The 22,853-nt window shown below is 45.6% G+C and overlaps 2 protein-coding genes across 2 annotated transcripts in view; both read left to right on the forward strand.

Annotated features, from left to right (window-relative positions):
- The first annotated feature begins 267 nt into the window (after positions 1-267).
- MRPS36 (mitochondrial ribosomal protein S36) lies at positions 268-13,761 on the forward strand. Its single transcript, XM_056541577.1, has 4 exons — positions 268-362; positions 4,736-4,799; positions 9,371-9,579; positions 12,492-13,761. Exons 1-4 carry the CDS (start codon positions 324-326, stop codon positions 12,507-12,509), a joined length of 330 nt encoding a protein of 109 aa, XP_056397552.1. The 5' UTR covers positions 268-323; the 3' UTR covers positions 12,510-13,761.
- Positions 13,762-19,927: 6,166 nt separating this feature from the next.
- The window catches only part of CDK7 (cyclin dependent kinase 7), a 35,785-nt gene continuing 32,859 nt past the window's right edge, over positions 19,928-22,853 (forward strand). Inside the window, exon 1 of the mRNA XM_056541578.1 lies at positions 19,928-20,066. The gene's annotated coding sequence lies outside the window, so the exon portion shown is untranslated. The remainder of the gene's footprint in view (positions 20,067-22,853) is intronic.

Here is a 22,853-nt window from a genome sequence, read left to right on the forward strand (position 1 = left end):
GGCACACTACAGACTTGTGATGGATTTTCCCAATTCACTTCAATAGGGTTAAAATCTGCTGCAGTTCAGTCCTGTGTGAACACACTTTTACACAAAGATTTGCCATTGCTTTTATAGGACATCCCTGGTATTACAGCAGAGGACTGTATATACAGCTTTCTGTGCGGTACAGTGAGGTGCAGGCTGTCCTGTTCACACATATAAGGAAAGCCGCACGCCTCCTGCACACAGCTGACCGACGGCCGTGTGACACGTGACTCCCCAGCGTCACGTGACGCAGCCTCTTCCTTTCCGCGGTTGCGGAAGTACCGCTAGGGGTCGCCATGGGGAGCAAGATGGCGGCGGCCAGCAGGGTCGTCCAGGTAATAAAAGAAGCGGAAAGAACGGGGCGCCTGGGGCCGTGTCTTCGGTCACGGAGGCGGGGAAAGCCCGTCTGCTGTAGGCTGCTATGGCTCCGGGCGGAGGTGTGGGCTGGTGTATGGGTTTGTAATAGAACCGGGGAGGTGACCCTGGCAGAGGAGAAGTCAGGGTGACACTGGTTGCAGAGACTGTACCCCAATCCTGTGGCCTTCCACTTGCTGCAAAACTACAATTCCCAGCATGCCCTGACAGCCGAAGGCTGTCAGGGCATGCTGGGAGTTGTAGTTTTGCCGCAGTTTGGGAAACACTGAAAGAAAATGTATAACTATGCTGCTTTTTCTAAATCTGTGTTGTACCTCTGTTATGCCTCCTGGAAATGTGTCATGCCAATCAGGACTGTCTGTGTGAGGACGCCTGTCACAGGCAAGGGGGATGGTAACACCCAGCTGTCCTATATTTGATTTTATTTCCAGTAGGCATAAGGGTGCGTTCACACGGCCGTTTACCCCCGTTTTTCTTTTTTTTTTTTTATCCCTGTTTGTTCCGTTTTTGCAGATTGTAAATGGATTAAAAACGGTTTAAAAAAATCCGTTTACATCCGTTTACATCCCTGTGCACCCGTTTGCAGTCATTTCTGTTTTTTCACGGAAGAAAAAATCGGCACATGCAGTATTTTTTCTTCCGTTTAAAAGATGGAAGAAAACACAGACATCATAATTTTAACATTGAAGTCTATGGCAAACGGATGAACCTTTAATGTCATCTGTTTGCACCCGGGTTTAAAATATCCGTAATTACATCTGAGCATGCTCAGAAGAGGTGACATCAGCAGACTCCTACAGTGTTGTGGGACTACTACTACTCTCATCATGGAAACAGGTCTGTTCCATGATGGGAGTAGTAAATCCCCAGCTGCAGGAGTCTGCCGGTGGCTGGGGGGACTACATTAGTGTTTGTACTACAACCCCCATCATGGATCAGACTCTGTTCCATGATGGGGGTAGAAGTACAGGGGCTGAGGGATTGATCGCACTGGGTTTCCCTTCTGAGACCCGATCCGATCAAAAACTAAGCAGGGCAGCGGGCGGCATGGTCCGCAACACTGCGATCACCGATGTATTTTACTTTCATTTTTAAATTCCCCACGGGGAGCTCTGAATGGCCTGTACTGAGGAGCCAATCAGGGCTCCCTGCAGGGATTTTTAAAATGGACAATGTATATTAAAAGCGCTGTGGGGGGCAAGATATATAGTGCTATATATCTAGCCCCCCAGCGCATTTATAAAGATATAACCCCCGCCAGCGCAAAAATATATACCCCCGCAGTGTGTGTGTGTGTGTGTGTGTGTGTATATATATATATATATATATATATATGTGTGACCCCCGCCAGCGCATTTATAATGTAACCCCCGTCTGCGCCTTTATAATTATATACCCCCGCCAGCGCAATTATCAATATATTCCCCCCGCCAGCGCATTTATTTGACCCCCGCTGGTGCATATGTCATTACTGCAGCGCGATGTATGAATAGTATTTTACTCGCAGAGCATCGCACCAGCCGCTGCCAGCGCGATGCTGCCGAGAGAATACTATTCATACATCGCACTGCAGGGGCATATTATATAGAAGTGCTGTGGGGGCCAGATAATACTATATATCAGCACTTCTATATAATATGCCCCTGCAGTGCGATGTATGAATAGTATTCTCTCAGCAGCATCGCGCTGGCAGCGGCTGGTGCGATGCTCTGCGAGTAAAATACTATTCACAGATAGCGCTGCATTAATGACATTGGGGGTCACATAAATGCGCTGGCAGGGTTATATATTGATGATTGCGCTGCGGGGGGTATATAATTATAAAGGTGCAGGCGGTGGTCACACACACACACACACACACACACACACACACACACACACACACACACTGCGGGGGTGTTTATTTTTGCGCTGGCGGGGGTTATATCTTTATAAATGCGCTGGGGGGCTAGATATATAGCGCTATATATCTTGCCCCCCACAGCGCTTTTAATATACATTGTCCATTTTAAAAATCCCTGCAGGGAGCCCTGATTGGCTCCTCGGTACGGGCCATTCAGAGCTCCCTGCGGGGAAATAAAAAATGAAAGTAAAATACAGTACATCGGTGATCGCAGGGTTGCGGACCATGCTGCCTGCTTAATAACTTCTGATCGGATCGGATCGGGTCTCAGAAGTTAGACCCAGTGCGATCAATCCCTCAGCCCCTGTACTACTACCCCCATCATGGAACAGAGTCTGTTCCATGATGAGGGTAGGGGTACAAGCACTAATGTAGCCTCCCCAGCCGTCGGCAGACTCCTGCAGCATTTTTTTTTTTTTTTAAACGGAACGGGGGAAAACGGCCGTGTGAACGCACCCTAAGAGAGGAACAGGGAATACAAGTATGTGTCTGCTTTTCTGAAGGGGCCTACAGTGGGCACACGGGCATCACAACTGGACCATAAATAGATGTTTGTGCATCGCTTATCTGGCAAGGAGATGGCCAAGGATGCACTATGGGAAACCTTGGATCCTGCCATCATGTGGATGATACTGTGACCCGTACCATCTACCCAAACATTGTACAGACCTGATCCTCCACCATGGAAGCGGGACCCCCTAATGGCATTGCTGCCTTCCAGCAGTGTAATTCTCTGGCCACACTGTAGAAATTTACTCTTGTTATTAAAGGAGAACTTCGGAATATAAAAATTGTCCCCCATACTGCTGGCAGTAAAAAAATAAAGATGTACATACCTTCCTCCGCTCCCCCGGGGCCTCCGGTAACCGGCTCCGGTCTCCACCACAGTCCTCTTCCTAGTTGCCAGTGGTCGTCAAGTCATACTGCCCTCAGCCAATCACCAGCCGCAGGGAAGTCCCGACTCGGCCAGCGATAGGCTGAGCGGCAGTGTGACGTTTTCGGCCCCGGCAGCAGGTGCCGGTATAGTGAAGTACTTTGTGTCCTGAAACGTTCTCACACTGTCACTTTAAAACTAAGTCCCGTCCATCTGACTAATTTCCTGAATGGTCAAACTATAAACCCACATAGGTCAGGAATGAAAGGACAGATCAAGAAACTGTATATGTGTAATTAGGGCACTTTATTGGGTATATTACACAGAACCTCCAATCATGGCCTATACAATCATGGCTTTGTCCAAGCTGAAGCCCAGGCATGTACAAAGTCCAGTAAGTGAGGGTGGGCTAGCATGTCTTATACATTCCCCTCTGTTTCATACTATGAGGGGAATGGCTATATGAATGGGAATATGCATATGAAATTAGAGAAATGGACTATATGAATGGGCATTGGCTATATGAAATTCATATGCCTATTCCACCCTCATTTTATGTTCATTGAGTGAACATGAAATGGAGAGAAATTAAAGGGGTACCCCCATGGAAACCTATTTTTATTTATTTATTTTTTTTTTTTATATCAACTGGTGCCAGAAAGTTAAACAGATTTGTAAATGACTTATTTTAAAAAATATTAATTCTTTCAGTACTTTTTAGGGTCTGTATGCTACATAGGAAATACTTTTCTTTTTGGAACACAGAGCTCTCTGCTGACATTATGAGCACAGTGCTCTCTGCTGACATCTCTGTCCATTTTAGGAACTCTCCAGAGCATCTTATATTTTCTATGGGGATTTTCTCCTACTCTGGACAGGTCTTAAAACAGACAGAGATGTCAGTAGAGAGCACTGTGGTCATGATGTCAGCAGAGAGCTCTGTGTTCCAAAAAGAAAACTTTTCCTCTGTAGTATTCAGCAGCTAATAAGTACAGGAAGGATTAATATTTTTTAATAGCAGTAAATTACAAATCTGTTTAACTTTCTGGCACCAGTTGATTATTAAAAAAAAAATTATTTAATTCCTCCTCCCCGTCATGCACTGTACCGGACCTGGTCTCTGCCCACAGTCATGTTGCTCCCTCCCATGCGGCTGCATCACAGAGGCTATAAGTCACTTCCTCCCAACACTCGGCCCTCCTGGGAGGAGCAACATTCTGATGCCACCAATCAGCTGGGATGTGATGCCAATCAGCAGGGACACGGGCTGAGCCGCCCCTGCAGAAGTAGGTAATAGCAGAATTTTCCTAGGGGACAAAACGCAGCAAATTCTTGATGTGATTGCTATATATTGCACAGGCTGAGTTTATTTATAAATAGCCCATATTAGCAGGTTAGCATGGGTGCACATGGGTGTACCACACCCTAATAGCCCATATTAGCAGGTTAGCATGGACTAACCTGCTGATAGTTTCCAGGGAAACTCTCTGTATTGTCCCAGGCCTTTGCTGCACTGATATAAATTATATAATGATGTTTGTTCATGTTTCATACAGGTTGTGAAGCCACATGTGCCAACCATTAGATTTCCAGATAGAAAAAGCAGTCCAAAACCTAATGGTGAGTGACCGATACTGTACATTTCCAACAGATGTTCACTTTCAGCAGCTGTACAAAATCCTAGTGTTAAAAGCCCTGCAAGGATTCCAGATATTCATATATTTCTATTAATAATGAAAATCTAACCCATTTTTTAGTATTGTGAATTACTAGATACTTGCGCTTCCTCTGTGTGCTTGAACCAGGGATTCTAGAAGCAGCCTTATATATTTATAGTTCCCTGTTTCTATAAAGCAGTGTTTCCCAACCAGGGTGCCTCCAGGTGTTGCAAAACTACAACTCCCAGCATGCCCGGACAGCCTTTGGCTGTCCGGGCATGCTGGGAGTTGTAGTTTTGCAACATCTGGAGGCACCCTGGTTGGGAAACACTGCTATAAAAAGCATAAAACCAGAATAAAGAATATTGTGCTCACTATTCTCCATATATATATATATATATATATATATATATATATATATATATATATATATATATATAGTAATGCAAATGATCAAGTACAGTATTTTTATTGCTTAAAATGCCAATAAAGTGCAATATTCTGCAATTCTTTTTTTCACATTTCTGTATATCCTTGTAAAGTGCTACAGTGCGTTTTTTTTATACATTAACCCCGTGCGTATGAGTACTATGAACAATGGAAGTCTTGTACTACGTTTGAATTATATTACATATAAGTGAAGACCACGTTGCTTCTATCCGTTAAGCTGACTGATGGGTGCAATAGTCTGCAATCACCCTTCCAAGAATGTGATATCCATGTCCTGATTTAGTCTGTGGAAGGTAAATAGAGCGTATAAATATAGTAATCACACAGGGAATTTGCATAGATAATTTCTATAAATATTAGTAGGGGACAGTGAATATTTTACCGTAGATTGGGATCTACTATTGTACTGATCCTATGTAGATAAACAATGGATCATTGTATTTAAATCAACAGAAAGTTGCAGTGCGTGCCATCCCCAGGTGTAAGAGGATTTACCTGTTACACGATACGGTGCTCCAATATATAGTATGTGATTCTGTATTGCTGAGGTCTGTGTCCTCTATAAGGTAATATCCAACAAACGCGTTACGGACAGGGCACTCCTGAAAGTTTCTAAGTCTTATGTACCTGGATTTCCATGCGGAACATCTATGTAATATCCAACCAAACCAGCACTTCCCCACCTTCATAGCGGCCGCAACTGAAGCTGCAGCTCTCTGCGGCGGGATCTCCTTCTGCTGCTTAGCAGCCGGGGGCAGGGACATGTCTGTGACGTTGGGCGTGCATACGCGTGGAAGTTTTAAAGCGACAGCGTCCCTGCCCCGGCTCAACTAACTTGCCAAGGGACCACCCAAAGGGGGGGAGCGAACAGCCCACTGAGCTAACCGGCACTTTTTACTTTCACTTTTAGCCGCGTGGCTCAGCTTTGAGCGCGCGGCTAAAGGGTTAATAGCGCGCGGCACCGCGATCAGTGCCGCGCGCTATTAGCGGCGGGTCCCGGCTTCACTATGACGCCAGGCCCGCCGTGATATGATGCGGGGTCACCGTGGGACCCCACGTTATATATCACGGGAGCGGGACCACGGACGTACTCATACGTCCTTGGTCCTTAAGAGGTTAAGTAATAAAAATACCGTACTTGATCATTTGTATTACTTAATATATATTGATTTTATATAAAGATTGGGAGAATAGTGAGCACCAATATTGTTTATCCTTATATTCCCATTTTTTTGTATTACTGGCTATAATACCTATTTTTAGGTGTGTATAATTATCTCTAATAATTAGGTAATTCTTCTCTGTTTTTTAATTTTTTTGCCCTTTCACCTTATGTTGTATAATTGGGTAGATTAAAGTTAGTTGAGGATATCCTTATTCTAGTCTTTACCTGCACTATAGTTGAACTATATACAAAAGGTCTCTCTTACTAAAAATCTCAGCTAGTTTAGTTATACCTAATTGTTTTTATTTTATTCTGTTTCTTTAATTAGGCACGTAGGGTACTGTGCAACACAGTTACTTTAGTATAATTTTTTATAATTCTAGTGTGAGCCATCCAAGTGTCTTATTTTTATTTGTTTAACATAATGATTGTGGATGGTTTACGATGCTCAGGACTGTAATTCTTAGCTGCAGAATCCTTACTGTAAGGTGTATCCAGATAGGAGCAGCTATTATCTGTATCCTGTTAATATCACAGAATTTTTTTATTTAAAGGGGTACTCCCTTGGAAAACTTTTAAATCAACTGGTACCAGAAAGTGACAGATTTGTAAATTGCTTCTATTTAAAAAAAATCTTAACCCTTCCAGTACTTATCAGTTGCTGTATGTTCCACAGGAAGTTCTTTTCTTTTTGAATTTCCTTTCTGTCCATTTTATGAACTGCCAGGAGCAGGATAGATTTGCTATGGGGATTTCTGGACAGTTCCTGACATGGACAGAGGTGTCAGCAGAGAGTACTGTGGTCAGCCAGAAAGGAAATTCAAAAAGAATAGAACTTCCTGTGGAACATACAGCAGCTGATAAGTACTGGAAGGGTTAAAGGACAAGTCTCACAGTAAACAATTGTTCAGCTTTTAGTGCAGAAGGTAAAGTTATATAGGTTTGTAAATCACTTCCATTACCAATGCTGCTTAGAAACAAGCTTTATCTGCATTCTTCTGTCTGACAGGAAAATCAGCTGTTCCAGGTTTTCATGACTTGCGACCCCCTATTCAGGCTGTTATCAGCAGCATCCAGGGGCCGTCACGTGACAATTACCCAGAAAACCCCTGTGCTGCAGAGAGCTCCCTGAGCTCAGCCTTAGCCCCTCCCATCTGATGAATATTCACACTGTCCTCCCTCTGTTCTGCAGTGATTGGCTGAGCAGCACTGCCTATATGTCGGCTGATTCAGATCATAGTTCTCTCCCCTCTCCTTGCTAATGTTTTTACACTGAGAACGGAGGAGAGGGGGGAGGGGAGGGAGCTGCCAGCGTAGGGCTGTCACACTGAGAATGGAGGGGAGGGAGAGTAGAGTTGTCACACTGAGCACTGGGGAGAGAGGAGTGCAGGGCAGAGGAGGGGGGAGGTGATTGTGCCACTGTAAAGCTGTTTCATTGAGAGGAGGAGGGGAGGGAGTGATTTTACAGTGTAAAACTGCAGCTTCAACTCCAGGGTCCCTCTCTCTGAGCACTGAGATTACATTTTGTTTCCTCGTGGCCACCCTGCTGTATAGGGCTATGATTGGAGCTCAGTGTTATGTGGCCACCCTGCTGTATAGGGCTATGATTGGAGCTCAGTGTTATGTGACCACCCTGCTGTATAGGGATATGATTGGAGCTCAGTGTTATGTGACCACCCTGCTGTATAGGGATATGATTGGAGCTCAGTGTTATGTGGGAGTGACTAACATAAGTTAGGGGAGGTAACACGTTCTCTGCTCAGGCAGCTGAGAGCAGGACATGTGAGCAGTGCATGCAGGGAAATGTAGTCTTTGAGATCACAGGCAGAGCCACCATAACCAGGAAGTAACTGGAATTTATGAGCTGAATAGCTGGTGAATGGGGGGCGGAAAAAAAATCACAAACATGTCAGAGAGGTGGTAGGTGAATATACTATGGAATGGCTAGGTATTTTTTTTTCTTTGCTGCATGGGATATCTTCTTTAAGATTTTGAAATAGAAGTAATTTACAAATCTGTTTAACTTTCTGGCACCAGGTGATTTAAAAAAAAAAAAAGTTTCCCAGTGGAGCCAAGCGCTTTCTCTCTTCTATAAAGAGAGATTTGGAAAGTCTTCTGAACCCTTAAAGGGGTTATCCAGGAATAAAAAAACAGATCTACTTTCTTTCAAAAACCACTCCACGACTGTCTCCAGGTTGGGTGTGGTTGTGCAGCTTAGTTCCATTGAAGTAAATGGAGCCAAGTTGTAGAACCACACCCAACCTGGAGACAGACGTGGAGCTGTTTTTGAAAGAAATTTAGCAGTTTTTTTCTATTCCCGGATAACACCTTTAATTGATGGCTCTATTACTGATTTGAGGTGTATTCACACGTACTATATCCTGCACGTATTTGATGCGCAGGATTTGAAGCTGCAGATGTGATACTGCGTTCAGTTATATAGTTTACATTGTAAACATGTTTGGGTTATGTTGAGACACTGATGTTGAGTACTAAAATGAAGATTTTCTGCTATCATTCAGTATTCAATACCTCATAATGAAAATGTAATTTTTTTAAAAGAGAAAACTAAAGTTTAGCATGGACATAAGTCTGGGAACCTCCAATTTCTCTTGATCATATTAAGATTCACCTTGATTGGAGTCATCTTTGGAATTCTGCTGATTGAACACAATTTGGAAAGACATAGCCCTGTCTATATAAGGTCTCACAGCTGACTATGCATATCAGAGAGAGAACAAGTCATGAGGAGGGAAAGAACTGCTTGTAGAGCTCAGACAGAATTGTGTGAAGGCACAGATCAGTTCTTGTGTGAAAGCTGCTATTAAAATTTGCAGAAATGTGTGTGTGTGTGTGTGTGTGTCAGAAGTCAGGTATTGATTTGTAATTTGGTGTCTTTGGTGTTCTTTTATCTGTAGTTCAAGAAGCCTTGAAGTCTCTGATCTACCCATTTACCGTACCCCCAGTAACGGCACATGCGGCTGGCAGTGAAAACCCTCCGGGAGGTCTAAACCCTGCACCAGTCCGTAAAGCACATGGCTCCCCAGACACTAGCGAACTACTGAGGTCGTTTCCTCATAAATACAGAAGAAAACCTCTGCCAGTTGAAGAGATGGACTATATACAAGTAAGACGACCACAATCTGTGTGCCGTTCTAGTTCATACTTGTGCTACATGGACTGAATGGCCCGACCTCCGTATGTAGGAATCAGTTTTTATACCATCTATTCTTTTGAACTGTAAATCATTCCCCAGCACAGTGTTAGCCTGTTCAGTCTAGTGCATTTTCTCCAGCACTATGTCATGTCATATCAGAGAGGACGAGGCCTTGTGAGGAGGCTCTGTCCTGTGATTGGCCAGAGAAGTAAGGGAAAGGAAGTCCTTGTGTTAGCACTACTGGCAAAAGTCTAGCTTTGGTCCAACCCTCTCCATTGGAGGGAATGAGAAATAGCTATGCACCATAAAGGGGGCTCAATAACATTGATAGCACTAAAATCACCTTGTCACCATTCTGAAGGGTTACTGTAGCGAAGCCAAGCAGGTTTTTTGAAAGTCCAGATACGCTTTAAATTATAGCTGCTCAAGCTTTTTCTGCTAAGACAGTAATAAATGAGTCTGTCTAAGGCCATGTTCACATGGCGCAAAATCTATAAATTTTCCGCTCGGAAAACACAGGTGGCCATTCCTCACATTTGCATGTTTCGCCTGTGCTAATTAATGCGCTGTCTTAATAGATGGTTATGCATTTCCGAGCAGAACCTGCAAAACAGATGAATAGGTTCATTGTCACTGCAGATGCTGAAATGGGAAACAGAAGTTTCTTCCACAGAAATTCCGCCGTGTGTGCCGTGCAGCAGAATTCCATTGGAATCAATGGGACTCTACTGCAGCAGGATTTCCGAGAGGAATATTTCTGCAGAATTCTGCTCGGAAGTTTCACCGTATGAACATGGCCTCATGGTCAAGGTGCATGCCAGTTTTAAAGCAAATCTGTTACATAAAAATGTATATGAAGCTAACAGCACAGTAACATACTCTTCAATAAAAGAATACAGATGGATCCTGCGTGCGAATGTACATTCTGCAAAAAAAAAAACTTTTTTATGGTCCATTTAAATGTCAGAGGCGTGGCCTAGGGTCTTCTGTGCTGTTAATCCCTGCCCTTATGCCCATAAACAGACAGGCAGAACTTGGCTTACACCACTGGGCCTAGCGGAAGTCTAGCGCTTGCGCCGTAATTTTGCAAGGTGGCGTGCTGAGCTATTAAAGCCAATTCATAACCTGCCACATGCACTGTCTGTACTGTCAGAGATAAAGGGCTCAGATCTTTCTCTCCAGCAAGCCTTAGCAGTAGAAGCGAAACCCTGCCTGCTGTCTGCTTGACCTTAAGCGGGAAGGTGGGGATCTACAGCATAGAGGTGTCTGATACTTGAATGGGTCATAAAAATGCACAAAGTATGGACCATAAAGACCTGAGTTGGGTGAGTTTGGTGTAAAAGAACTTGACTGTCAGGGCCCTGACCTTATCCACATCTAACACCTTTGGAAACAACTAGAATAAAGATCCCTCTCCAATGTCATTGTCTAACCTCATGAATGCTCTCCCGGATGAGTGGGTAAAATCTTGTAGAAAGTCTTCCCAGAAGAGTGGAAGCTGTTATACCTGTACGCCATATTAATGGCAATGGATTTAGATTGGGATGACCTAAAGGCTAATGTAGGTGTTATGTGTAGATGTCCCAATGCTTTACTCCATATCGGGAGATTTTGTCAAAACCTTTGGAGATGAAATCTTGTCCAGTTGCCCATATCAACCAATCGGATCGCTTCTTTTATTTTTCAGAGGCCTTGTTAAAAATGAAAGAAGCGATCTGGTTGCTATGGGCAACTGGTCAATTCCCCCCCCCTCATAGTGTTTGAGCAGCAGATTGGTAGCAATTTTGACAATCAATGTCTGGGGTTGCTTCAGTAGCAAGCCTTCTGTCTAAAGGAAGGTTGTAAACTATTAAAGGGGTTATCCAGTGAAAGAGAACTTATTCCTTATCCACAGGAGAGGAGTGGCTGATCGGGGAGGGGTCTGACCACTGGGACTTCCTGCAAACAGAACGGCCCTGGCTCTTAGAGAGACAGAATGCTGCACTCCCATATCTTTGGCACTTCTATAGAAATTAAAGGGGTTCTCCTCTGCTCAGCGTTTGGAACAAACTGTTCCAAACGCTGGAGCTGGGAGCTTGTGACGTCATAGCCCCGCCCCCTCGTGATGTCACGCTTCACTCCCTCAATGCAAGTCTATGGGAGGGGGCGTGACTGCGGTTATGCCCCCTCCAATAGACTTGCATTGAGGGGGATGGGCGGGAAATCATGAGGGGTCGGGGCTATGACGTCACGAGCTCACATCTCCAGCGTTTGGAACAGTTTGTTCCAATCGCTGAGCAGCGGAGTACCCCTTTAAGGCCAGGGCCCTATTTTGGAGCTCTCAGGGGGTTCAGCTTTCGGACCCTCCGCAATCAGACACTTAGCCCTTATTCTGTAGATAGGGCATAGAATGTCAATCATTGGACAACCTCTTCTACTGAGGTCCTACATTGCATACAGCATCAAGAAGAGGAAGAGCACTCCAGACTTGTGATGTACCCCTTTTATTCACATCCTTAAAGCGGTAATCCACCCCTAGATATCTTATCCCCTATCCGATCCATCATGACGGTCCGCACAAAGCGTTCTGAACATAATGCTCAGAATGCCAGGAGCTGCACGGAGATCGTGGGGGGGTCTCAGAGGCCGTACCCCCTCAATCAGACATGTCTAGGGGTGGAGTACCACTTTAAGGTTTTTATATAGTAAATGTTAAAGTTTTGAATACTTTCAACATATTTATCAATCAGGCAAGATGCCCACTCCCATAATCATGTATAGACTATATAGAATAATAAGAAATGTACAATTTTGTAAATATTTGCTCATGAAATTAAACTTTTAAGTATTAAAAGCAAGAAATTTGTCTTTGTAACAATTTGTTTTTCTCTTCTGTATTTCAGCGCGGAGGTCCTGAATGAGACGTCGGCAACTGATACCACCACTAGTATACACTTATTGTTACAGAGCTATCCTGGATCTGTGTAATTCTAATTGTAAATGAATGGGTTTAATAAAGGAAAGAAAGTTACATGTTGGAAGCTTTACTCTGTATTCACTTAATACCTACAGGAGCTTTTTTCCTAAAGTATAGAATGTGTGAAACTGCATTTTGTATAAATGAAATTCTAAAATTAAAAGGAATTGTTTTGTAATCTTAGTCCCGGAATTTACTTGTAGTCTGCAGTTGCGGATATTACCGATAGATGTAGAATACTATGGTTTATTAACAACTTCATCAGATTGAGAATATATATAAATCTGTCCTGAACTTCTGCCATATCAGTATACAGTGGTCCCTCAACATATGTTGAGGGATCCGTGCAATGTAAAGTATAGGACAGTGGTCTACAACCTTCGGACCTTCAGATGTTTTAAAACTACAACACCCAGCATGCCCGGACAGCCAATCGCTGTCGCCGGGTCCCCGAGGTGTCCCCGACGCTCCGGCAAAACCTCTGCTTCCCCGGCATCCTCGCTCTCCGTTGCCGCCATCAGGTCGCTGCGCACGCCGCTCCTATTGGATGACGGGACGGCGTGCGCAGCGACATGATGACGACTATGGAGAGCACAGACGATGCAGGGGATCCCAAAGAGGACGCGCCGGAGCCCCGAAGACAGGTAAGTGATCGTCAGCGGACCACACGGGGCACAGTAAACGGCTATCCGGTGGCAGCTGAAGCAGTCTGCGCTGCCGGATAGCCGTTTATGCGATGGCCCCGACATACAAAAGCATCGTATGTTGATGCTGCCTTCAACATGCGATGGCCTCTGAGAGTGATCGTATGTTGAAATGATTGTATGTCGGGGGGGGGGGGGGGTCACTGTATTAGGACACATGGGAAATATAGCTTTCTTTCCTACCAGTTTAATGTCAATTTATCCAGCATCATACAGTCTAGAATTCCAAAATTATTTCATTCTGGGATGACCTGGCTTCTTCAGCAGCTCTGTCGCCATGGGCTGTGGTGATGTGTTCCAGCATATTGACATTTAGTCACATAAAGTCACATGCAAATTGTGTGTACAGAATTAAACAAAGTTGAACTGAATTTACAGATGTATTTATGTAAAAAAAAAGGAAATCTTCGCACAAAGCCATTCAGAATGTGTGAAACTACATTTTGGATAAATGTAATTATGAAAATAAAAGGAATTGTTTTGTAATGTTAATCCTGGAATTTACTTGTAGTCTGCAGTTGGGGATATTACCGATAGATGTAGAATACTTTGGTTTATTAAAGGGGTTCTCCGGTGCTTACACATCTTTTCCCCTATCCAAAAGGGGACTGGGGACCCTCGTGATCTTGCACTCGGCACCCCGTTTGTAATCGGTCCCCGGAGCGTATTCGCTCCAGGTCTGATTACCGGCGACCACAGGGCCGGCGACGTGTGACATCACGCCTGCGCCCCTCAATGCAAGCCTACGGGAGGGGGCGTGACATCACGCCCCCTCCTGTAGGCTTGCATTGAGGGGGCGGAGCGTGACTTCACACGCCGCCGGCCCTGTGGTCATCGGTAATCAGACCCGGAGTGAACACGCTCCGGGGACTGATTACAAACGGTGCGGCGTGCAAGATCACGGGGGTCCCCAGCGGCGGGACTCCCGCGATCAGCCATCTTATCCCCTATCCTTTTGGATAGGGGAAAAGATGTGTAAGCACCGGAGAACCCCTTTAACCCCTTTCCATTTATAGCCAACTTCATCAGATTGAGAATATATAAATCTGTCCTGAACTTCTGCCATATCAATGTATTAGGACACATGGGAAATATAGATTTCTTTCCAACCATTTTACTGTCTATTTATCCAGCCTCATACAGTCTAGGATTCCAAAACTTCCTCAGCAGCTCGGTCGCCATGGGTTGAGGTTTGGTTCCTTGACTTTTGTAGTGCTTTTTAAAGACCAAAAACAAGCAGTCAATACAAGCTCTTCTAGGGTGTGTTCACACATTGAAGTTTTTATTTACAGTTATTAAATAGAACAAAAAAAGAGGTCATACATAGAGGACGTGTATAAATGAGAGACTAAAACTTTTCTCTTTTCAAACCCATTTTTGTCTTTTTATTCAATCATTGAAATTAAAAACCTAAATGTGTGAACACATCAGGGGAGATTTATCAAAACCAGATTTCTTCTTTCATTCTATCAGATTTCTTCTTTCATTTTTAACAAGGCCTCTGCAATATGAAAGAAGCTATGGGTAACTTTTCCTCTGGACAGGTTTTGATAAACCTCCCCCGTCAAGTCCAGATCTGCATCTTATATTTTTGCTGCTGGGTCCTTTTGTTTTTACGTAGGAAAAAAACATCTGCTCCATACACATTGCCTTGCATAAATATTCTGCCACCTTGGACTTTTCTACATATTGTCATGTTATATCCGCTTACAAATAGATGCAGGCGTCTATAGGAATGGCAACTCAGTCCTCCCAGTTCTAGTGCCGCCTGCGTGATCTCCGGCAAATACCGTATATACTCAAGTATAAGCCGAGTTTTTCAGCACAAAACGCCCCCCTCGGCTTATACTCGAGTGAACTCTCTGCCTGTCAATCCCTTCATCAGTGGTCTTCCACCTGTGGACCTTCAGATGTTGCAAAACTACAACTCCCAGCAAGCCCGGGCATGCTGGGTGTTGTAGTTTTGAAACGTTTGGAGGTCCGCAGGTTGAAGACCACTGCGGCCTTCATCATCATCCAGACCCCCCCCCCCCTTTTGTTTTGTACTCACCTGCCCTCGGCGGGACGTTGGGTTGAGCTGGTCCGGGCCATCTATGCTGCATGGACCGTTCGGTGGAATGGTTAGTCGTTGCGGGCTGTCCATTTTCACCAGGGGGGGCTCTTCTCCGCACTTCGGCCCCAGAGTAGTGACGTTGCCTTGACGACAACGCACAGGGAAGTTCATGCGCAACGTCCCTGTGCGTCATCGTCAAGGCAACGTCACTACTCCGGGGCCGAAGCGCGGAGAAGAGGCCCCCCCGGTGAAGAGAGACAGCCCGCAGCGACTAACCATCCCCACCGGACTGTCCCTGCAGCATAGATGGACCGGACCAGCTCACCCCAACTTCCCGCCGAGGGGAGGTGAGTACAAAACAAAAGGGGGGGTCTGGATGATGACGAAAGGTCGCAGTGGTCTTCAACCTGCGGACCTCCAGATGTTTCAAAACTACATCTCCCAGCATGCCTGGACAGCCAATGGCTATCTGGGCATGCTGGGAGTTGTAGTTTTGCAACATCTGGAGGTCCGCAGGTTGAAGACCACTGATGAAGGGATTGACAGGGGGTGATGATGACTGGGTCTGGATGATGACGAAGGCCGCAGTGGTCTTCAACCTGCGGACCTCCAGATGTTTCAAAACTACAACTCCCAGCAAGTTGTAGTTTTGAAACATCTGGAGGTCCGCAGGTTGAAGACCACTGATGAAGGGATTGACAGGGGGTGATGATGGGGGTCTGGATGATTATAGGGGTGGATGATGTATTTCCCACCCTAGGTTTATAGTCGAGTCAATAACTCTTCCTGGGTTTTTGGGGTCAAATTAGGGGCCTCGGCTTATACTCAAGTATATACGGTATCCCGCAGAGTGAACTTATCCTTCCCCTTAGTAGGATAAGTGGAAAGAATTAGTAATAACAAACCAAAAATCTGTAAAAAAAAAAAATAATAATAACTCACTAAAGAAAATGTATAGTGCTTACAGTACTTGGGGGAAAAAATAAAAATATATGTATATATATATATATATATACCCGGCATTCACACGGCCATAATAATCAGAGGCATTAATATAACTGCTTATTAACCCCTTCCCGACCTATGACATACCTGTACGTCATGGGTGGCAAGGTGTTCCCGACCCATGACATACAGGTACGTCATGGACATTACTGCCGCTACTCGCGGCATCCCGCAGCGCCCGGAAAGATGGTGGCTATCACTGATAGCCAGCCATCTTACCGTGCGACCACGGGGGGTTTCGTCCCCCACCCCCCCCAGCGATCGCTGCTATCAGCTGGTCAAATCTGACTAGCTGATAGCAGCGTTTCGCTATCAGAATACTTAGCAGCGCAGTGTGTGAGTCCCGATCATGGGGATCGGGACACACACCGCTCTGCTAAGTGTCCCTGACCCGTCCCCCGGCGTCACTTACCCGTCGGAGCGGTGTCCCGAGCGGTCCCGGCGTCCTCCGTGCGGTCCCGACGTCCTCCAGGCGGTCCCGGCGGCGCTGCGTCCCGGAGGTGAGTTTCCGGCAGCAGTGCGGCATCTTCATTGGCAGCAGTGAGATCGCCGTAAAGCGATCTCACTGCTGCCTCTGAGAGTTTCAAAACTGCAACTCCCAGCATGCCCAGACAGCCTTTGGCTTTCTGGGCATGCTGGGAGTTGTAGTTTTGCAACATCTGGAGGTCCACAGTTTGGAGACCACTGTATAATGGTCTCCAATCTGTGCTCTTCCATATGTTGCAAAACTACAAATCTCAGCATGCTCAGTCTGTCCAGGCATGCTGGGAGTTGTAGTTCTCTAACATCTGGAAGAGCACAGATTGGAGACCATTATACAGTGGTCTCCAAACTGTGGACCTCCAGATGTTGCAAAACTACAACTCCCAGCATGCCCAGACTGCCCAAGCATGCTGGAAGTTGTAGTTCGGCAACATCTGATCCTTCAGATATTGCCGAACTACAACTTCCAGCATGCCTTGGCAGTCTGGGCATGCTGGGAGTTGTAGTTTTGCAACATCTGGAGGCACACTAGTTGGGAAACATTGTCCGTTTCCTACCTCAGTGCCTCCAGCTGTTGCAATTGTTGCAAAACTATAACTCCCAGCATGCACTGACAGACCATGCATGCTGGGAGTTGTAGTTTTGCAACAGCTGGAGGCACACTGGTTTGGAAACACTAAGTTTGGTTGCAAAACACTTGAAAGTTTATTACTTAACTTAGTGTTTCCAAACCAGTGTTCCTCCAGCTGTTGCAAAACTACAACTCCCAGCATGCACGGACAGCCAAAGGGCATGCTCGGAGTTTGCAACAGCTGGATGTTTGCCCCCTCCCCCCAATGTGAATGTACAGGGTACACTCACATCGGCGGAGGTTTACAGTGAGTGCTGCAAGTTTGAGATGGCGCAAATTTTGCGCTGCAGCTCAAACTTCCAGCGGCAAACTGGCTGTGAACCTCTGCCCATGTGACTGTACCCTAAAAACACTACACTACACTAACACTAACCTAAAATAAAAAGTAAAAAACACTACATATACACATACCCCTACACAGCCCCCCTCCCCCCAAAAAATGAAAAACGTCTGGTACGCTACTGTTTCCAAAACGGAGCCTCCAGCTGTTGCAAAATAATAACTCCCAGTATTGCCGGACAGCCATTGACTGTCCAGGCATGCTGGGAGTTTTGCAACAGCTGGAGGCACCCTGTTTGGGAATCACTGGCATAGAATACCCCTATGTCCACCCCTATGCAAATCCCTAATTCAGGCCTCAAATGCGCATGGCGCTCTCTCACTTTGGAGCCCTGTCGTATTTCAGGGCAACAGTTTTGGGACACATATGGGGTATCGCCGTACTCGGGAGAAATTGCCTTACAAATTTTGGGGGGCTTTTTCTTCTTTAACCCCTTATGAAAAGGTGAAGTTGGGGTCTACACCAGCATGTTAGTGTAAAAAAATTAATTTTTTTACATTGACATGCTGGTGTTGCCCTATACTTTTCATTTTCACAAGAGGTAAAAGGGAAAAAAGACCCTCTAAATTTGTAATGCAATTTCTCCTGAGTACGGAGATACCCCATATGTGGGTGCAAAGTGCTCTGAGGGTGCACAACAAGGCCCAGAAGGGAGAGTGCACCATGTACATTTGAGGCGATTTGCACAGGGGTGGCTGATTGTTACAGCAGTTCTGACAAACGCAAAACAATAAATATCCATATGTGACCCCATTTTGGAAACTACACCCCTCATGGAATGTAATAAGGGGTGCAGTGAGCATTTACACGCCACTGGTGTATGACAGATTTTTGGAACAGTGGTCTGTGAAAATGAAAAATAAAATTTTTGATTTGCACAGTCCACCGTTTCAAATATCTGTCAAACGCCAGTGGGGTGTAAATGCTCACTGCACCCCTTATTACATTCCATGAGGGGTATAGTTTCCAAAATGGGGTCACATGTGGGGGGGGGTCCACTGTTCTGGCACCATAGGGGCTTCCTAAATGTGACATGCCCCCCAAAAACCCTTTCAGAAAAACTCACTCTCCAAAATCCCATTGTCGCTCCTTCCCTTCTGAGCCCTCTACTGCGCCCGCCGAACATTTTACATACGCATATGAGGTATTTCCTTACTCGAGAGAAATTGGGTTACAAATTTTAGGGTGATTTCTCTCCTTTTACCCCTTGTAAAAATTAAAAAATTGGGTCTACAAGAAAATGCGAGTGTAAAAAATGAAGATTTAGAATTTTCTCCTTCACTTTGCTGCTATTCCTGTGAAACACCTAAAGGGTTAAAACACTTACTGAATGTCATTTTGAATACTTTGGGGGGTGCAGTTTTTATAATGGGGTCATTTATGGGGTATTTCTAATATGAAGATCCTTAAAATCCACTTCCAACCTGAACTGGGCCCTGAAAAATTACGATTTTGAAAATCTTGAGAAAAATTGGAAAATTGCTGCGGAACTTTGAAGCCCCCTGATGTCTTCCAAAAGTAAAAACTTGTCAATTTTTTAATGCAAACACAAAGTAGACATATTGTATATGTGAATCAATATGTAATTTATTTGGAATATCCATTTTCCTTTCAAGCAGAGACTTTCAAAGTTAGAAAAATGCTAAATTTTCAAAATTTTCATGAAATTTTTAGATTTTTTACCAAGAAAGGATACAAATATCAGTGAAATTTTACCGATAAAATAAAGTAGAATATGTCACGAAAAAACAATCTCGGAATCAGAATGATAAGTAAAAGCATTCCAGAGTTATTAATGTTTAAAGTGACAGTGGTCAGATTTTCAAAAAATGCCCAGGTCATGAAGGTGAAAATGGGCTGGGTCATGAAGGGGTTAAATGTAACCAAAATACTAGCGAACGTGATATATATATATATATATATATATATATATATATATATATATATATATATAGAGAGAGAGAGAGAGAGCCTTGTTCTATGACTAGATAGAACGTACTTCAGAACTTTCTTCGGTATAGAACTCGGATCCCTCAAAATTTGCATCTTTAGAACGTTTGTAACCATAGAAACAGCCGCAGCACCACGCGGTTAAACATGTGCCTTACTAACCGGAAGTCAGGTAGAACTAGTGGTAGTTATTGGAATCACAGGTGAACACTAGAGTTAACATCGTAATAAAAACAAGTGTCTGCATCTGCGGGACGGAATCTAGGCCCACTGTCGTACAAAAATCACCAGCAATATGGCGTCGCTCGCTTTGGCCTCTAGCGGTGAAACGTGTGGTACGTCATTGTAGAGCTGCTGTTGCCGCGGCCGGAAGTGTGGAGGAGGCGGGGTTTAATGTTAAATGCCGGGGTTGTCAGGCAGGTGGAGGTAACCCGGGGGTGATGGCGGCTGGAGGGATAGAGGTGCGCTCTCGGGCCAAGCAGTATGAGAAGTTGGAGTTCTTAGGAGAGGGACAAGTAAGTGGCTGCTTCTTGTTCTGTAATACTGACCCACTGTTTCCCATCTTGTGTGCCTCCAGCTGTTGCAAAACTGGGAGTTGTAGTTCTGCAATAGCCCGAGGCACCATAATAAGTGTGCCCCAACAGGGCCTCTCTTTTTATTCTAACACTACAACTCCCAGCATGCCCTGACAGATGAAGCCTGGTCCATTTGTATTGGTGATGTGATGAAACATATTCCCAGCAGGGTGACTTGTTGCAGGGTTCACAGTGAGGTCCCAGCAGCTGCCAAAGCCTGATTGTAGTTACACTTTAAAAAGTACCTGATGCCAAATAAACTTTGTTTCTAAAGTAACTCAGGCTATGTTCCCTAACACCCCTCCCACCTTAAAAAAAATAAAATAAAATTCAGAGCTTTAAAAAGCTGTGTATCTTGCCTTAATCCTTGCTCATCTCCCAGTAGTAGAATGTGGGCGTTTCCCAGCAGGCATGACATCGCTGAAGCCTTCTGGGGGACCACTTCTGCCCTTGCGTTGTTGCAGTGCTGCAGCTGTAAATCAAGCTAAGTGCAGAGAAACACTTCCTGAGTTTGGTCTCCTGCCAGGCCAGGAGGAGACCAAACTCTCTGTATTAAATTAATTGTGACAGGGAACAGAACAGAGCCACCTAGTGGCTGTTTTTTTTTATTACATTTTAAACTTACTGTATTTTCCGGTGTATAAGACAACCCCCAACTTTTACAGTTAAAATATAGTTTTTCGGATACACTCGCCGTATAAGACTACCCCTCTGTACGGTACCTTACCAGTGATTGTCTGGTTGTAGTATACAAGCCTGCTTGGATTGGTCAGCTCTCTGCCTGCTGGGGACCCCCGGGATCTACCATGCAGCACCCACCTTTAGCGGCTTCCGGAACCGCTGGAGGTCCTCGGGCTGAGTACATCTCGACCACGAGGATGGAGCATAGTGATGTCACGGCTCCGCCCCGTGTGACATCACTCTCCGCCCCCTCAATGCAAGTCTATTGGAGGGGTGTGACAGCTGTCACACCCCCTCCCATAGGATTGCATTGAGGGGGCGGAGCGCGACGGTCGGAGCTGTGACATTACTATGCTCTGTCCCCGTGATCGCCAGTAATCAGACCCGGAGCGATCACGCTCCGGGGACTGATTCTAATGAGGTGCGGCGGGGAAGATCACCGGGAATCCCCAGTGGGGGACCCCCGTGATCAGACATCTTATCCCCTATCCTTTGGATAGGGGATAAGATGTCTTAGCGCCAGAGTACTCCTTTAAAGGAAAATGTTCACCCACATTAAACCCAATACACCGGGTGAACAGGAGACCGATGCTGGCTCTCTGACTAATATACATACAGTCATCCCTCAACATACAATAGTTTCAACATACGAAGGTCTTTTCTGGACCATTGTAACTTGAAACCTGACTCAACATACAATGCTACGTACAGTCCAGATCTGTGAAACGTGTCAATGACTGGAAGAACCGACCAATCAGAATGGGCATTTTACTAGTAAAACCCCTGTATTACTGAAGTGCATGCACTGAATGGTTTCTGGTAGCGCCCCCTACAGTACAGGGAGGTATTACTTGTTCTGTACTCTTTACCTGTACCAGTGTTAGCTGCTCATTTGGACACCAGGTAAGAGCGGCTCCGTTTTACTTTTTTGGGACACTGTGTACTGTACAGGACCCTGAAGAAGCTCCTGTCCTCTACATAGACAGTGATTACAGCTCCCAGCAGTTCTTTCTTACTTTTATATGTAATTACTTTCTTGATCTGTATTATTTACTTATTGTCTTTAATCCTCACTTTTCCTATTTTTGGATGACATTTTGGGGCTTCAGAACCAATTACCAGCTTTCCATAGAGTTATGGTCTCAACATACAATGGTCGTCCTGGAATCAATTTCCGTATTTATCGGCGTATAACACGCACTTTTTAGGCTAAAATTTTTAGCCTAAAGTCTGTGTGCGTGTTATACGCCGATACACCCCCAGGAAAGGCAGGGGGAGAGAGGCCGTCGCTGCCCGCTTCTCTCCCCCTGCCTTTCCTGGGGTCTAGAGCGCTGCTGTCGGCCCTTCTCACCCCCTGGTTATCGGCGCCGCTACCCGTTCTGTCCCCCTGACTATCAGTGCCGGCGCCGATAGCCAGGGGGAGAGAAGCGGCGCCGACAGCCAGGGGGAGAGAAGGGGCAGCGGCACCCATTGCCTGCGCCGCTGCCCCGTTGCCTCCCCCCATCCCCGGTGGCATAATTACCTGAGTCGGGTCCGCGCTGCTGCAGGCCTCCGTCGTGCGTCCCCGGCGTCGTTGCTATGCGCTGAACGGCGCGGCGCATGACGTCAGTGCGCGCGCCGTGCATAGCAACGACGCTGAGGACGCACGACGGAGGCCTGCAGCAGCGCAGACCCGACTCGTAATTATGCCACCGGGGATGGGGGGAGGCAACGGGGCAGCGGCGCCAGCAATGGGTGCCGCTGCCCCTTCTCTCCCCCTGGCTGTCGGCGCTGCTTCTCTCCCCCTGGCTATCGGCGCCGGCACCGATAGTCAGGGGGACAGAACGGGCAGCGGCGCCGATAACGGGGTGAAAAGGGCCGACAGCA

The sequence above is a fragment of the Hyla sarda genome, chromosome 1 (assembly GCF_029499605.1).
Source record: "Hyla sarda isolate aHylSar1 chromosome 1, aHylSar1.hap1, whole genome shotgun sequence".
NCBI lineage: Eukaryota > Metazoa > Chordata > Amphibia > Anura > Hylidae > Hyla > Hyla sarda.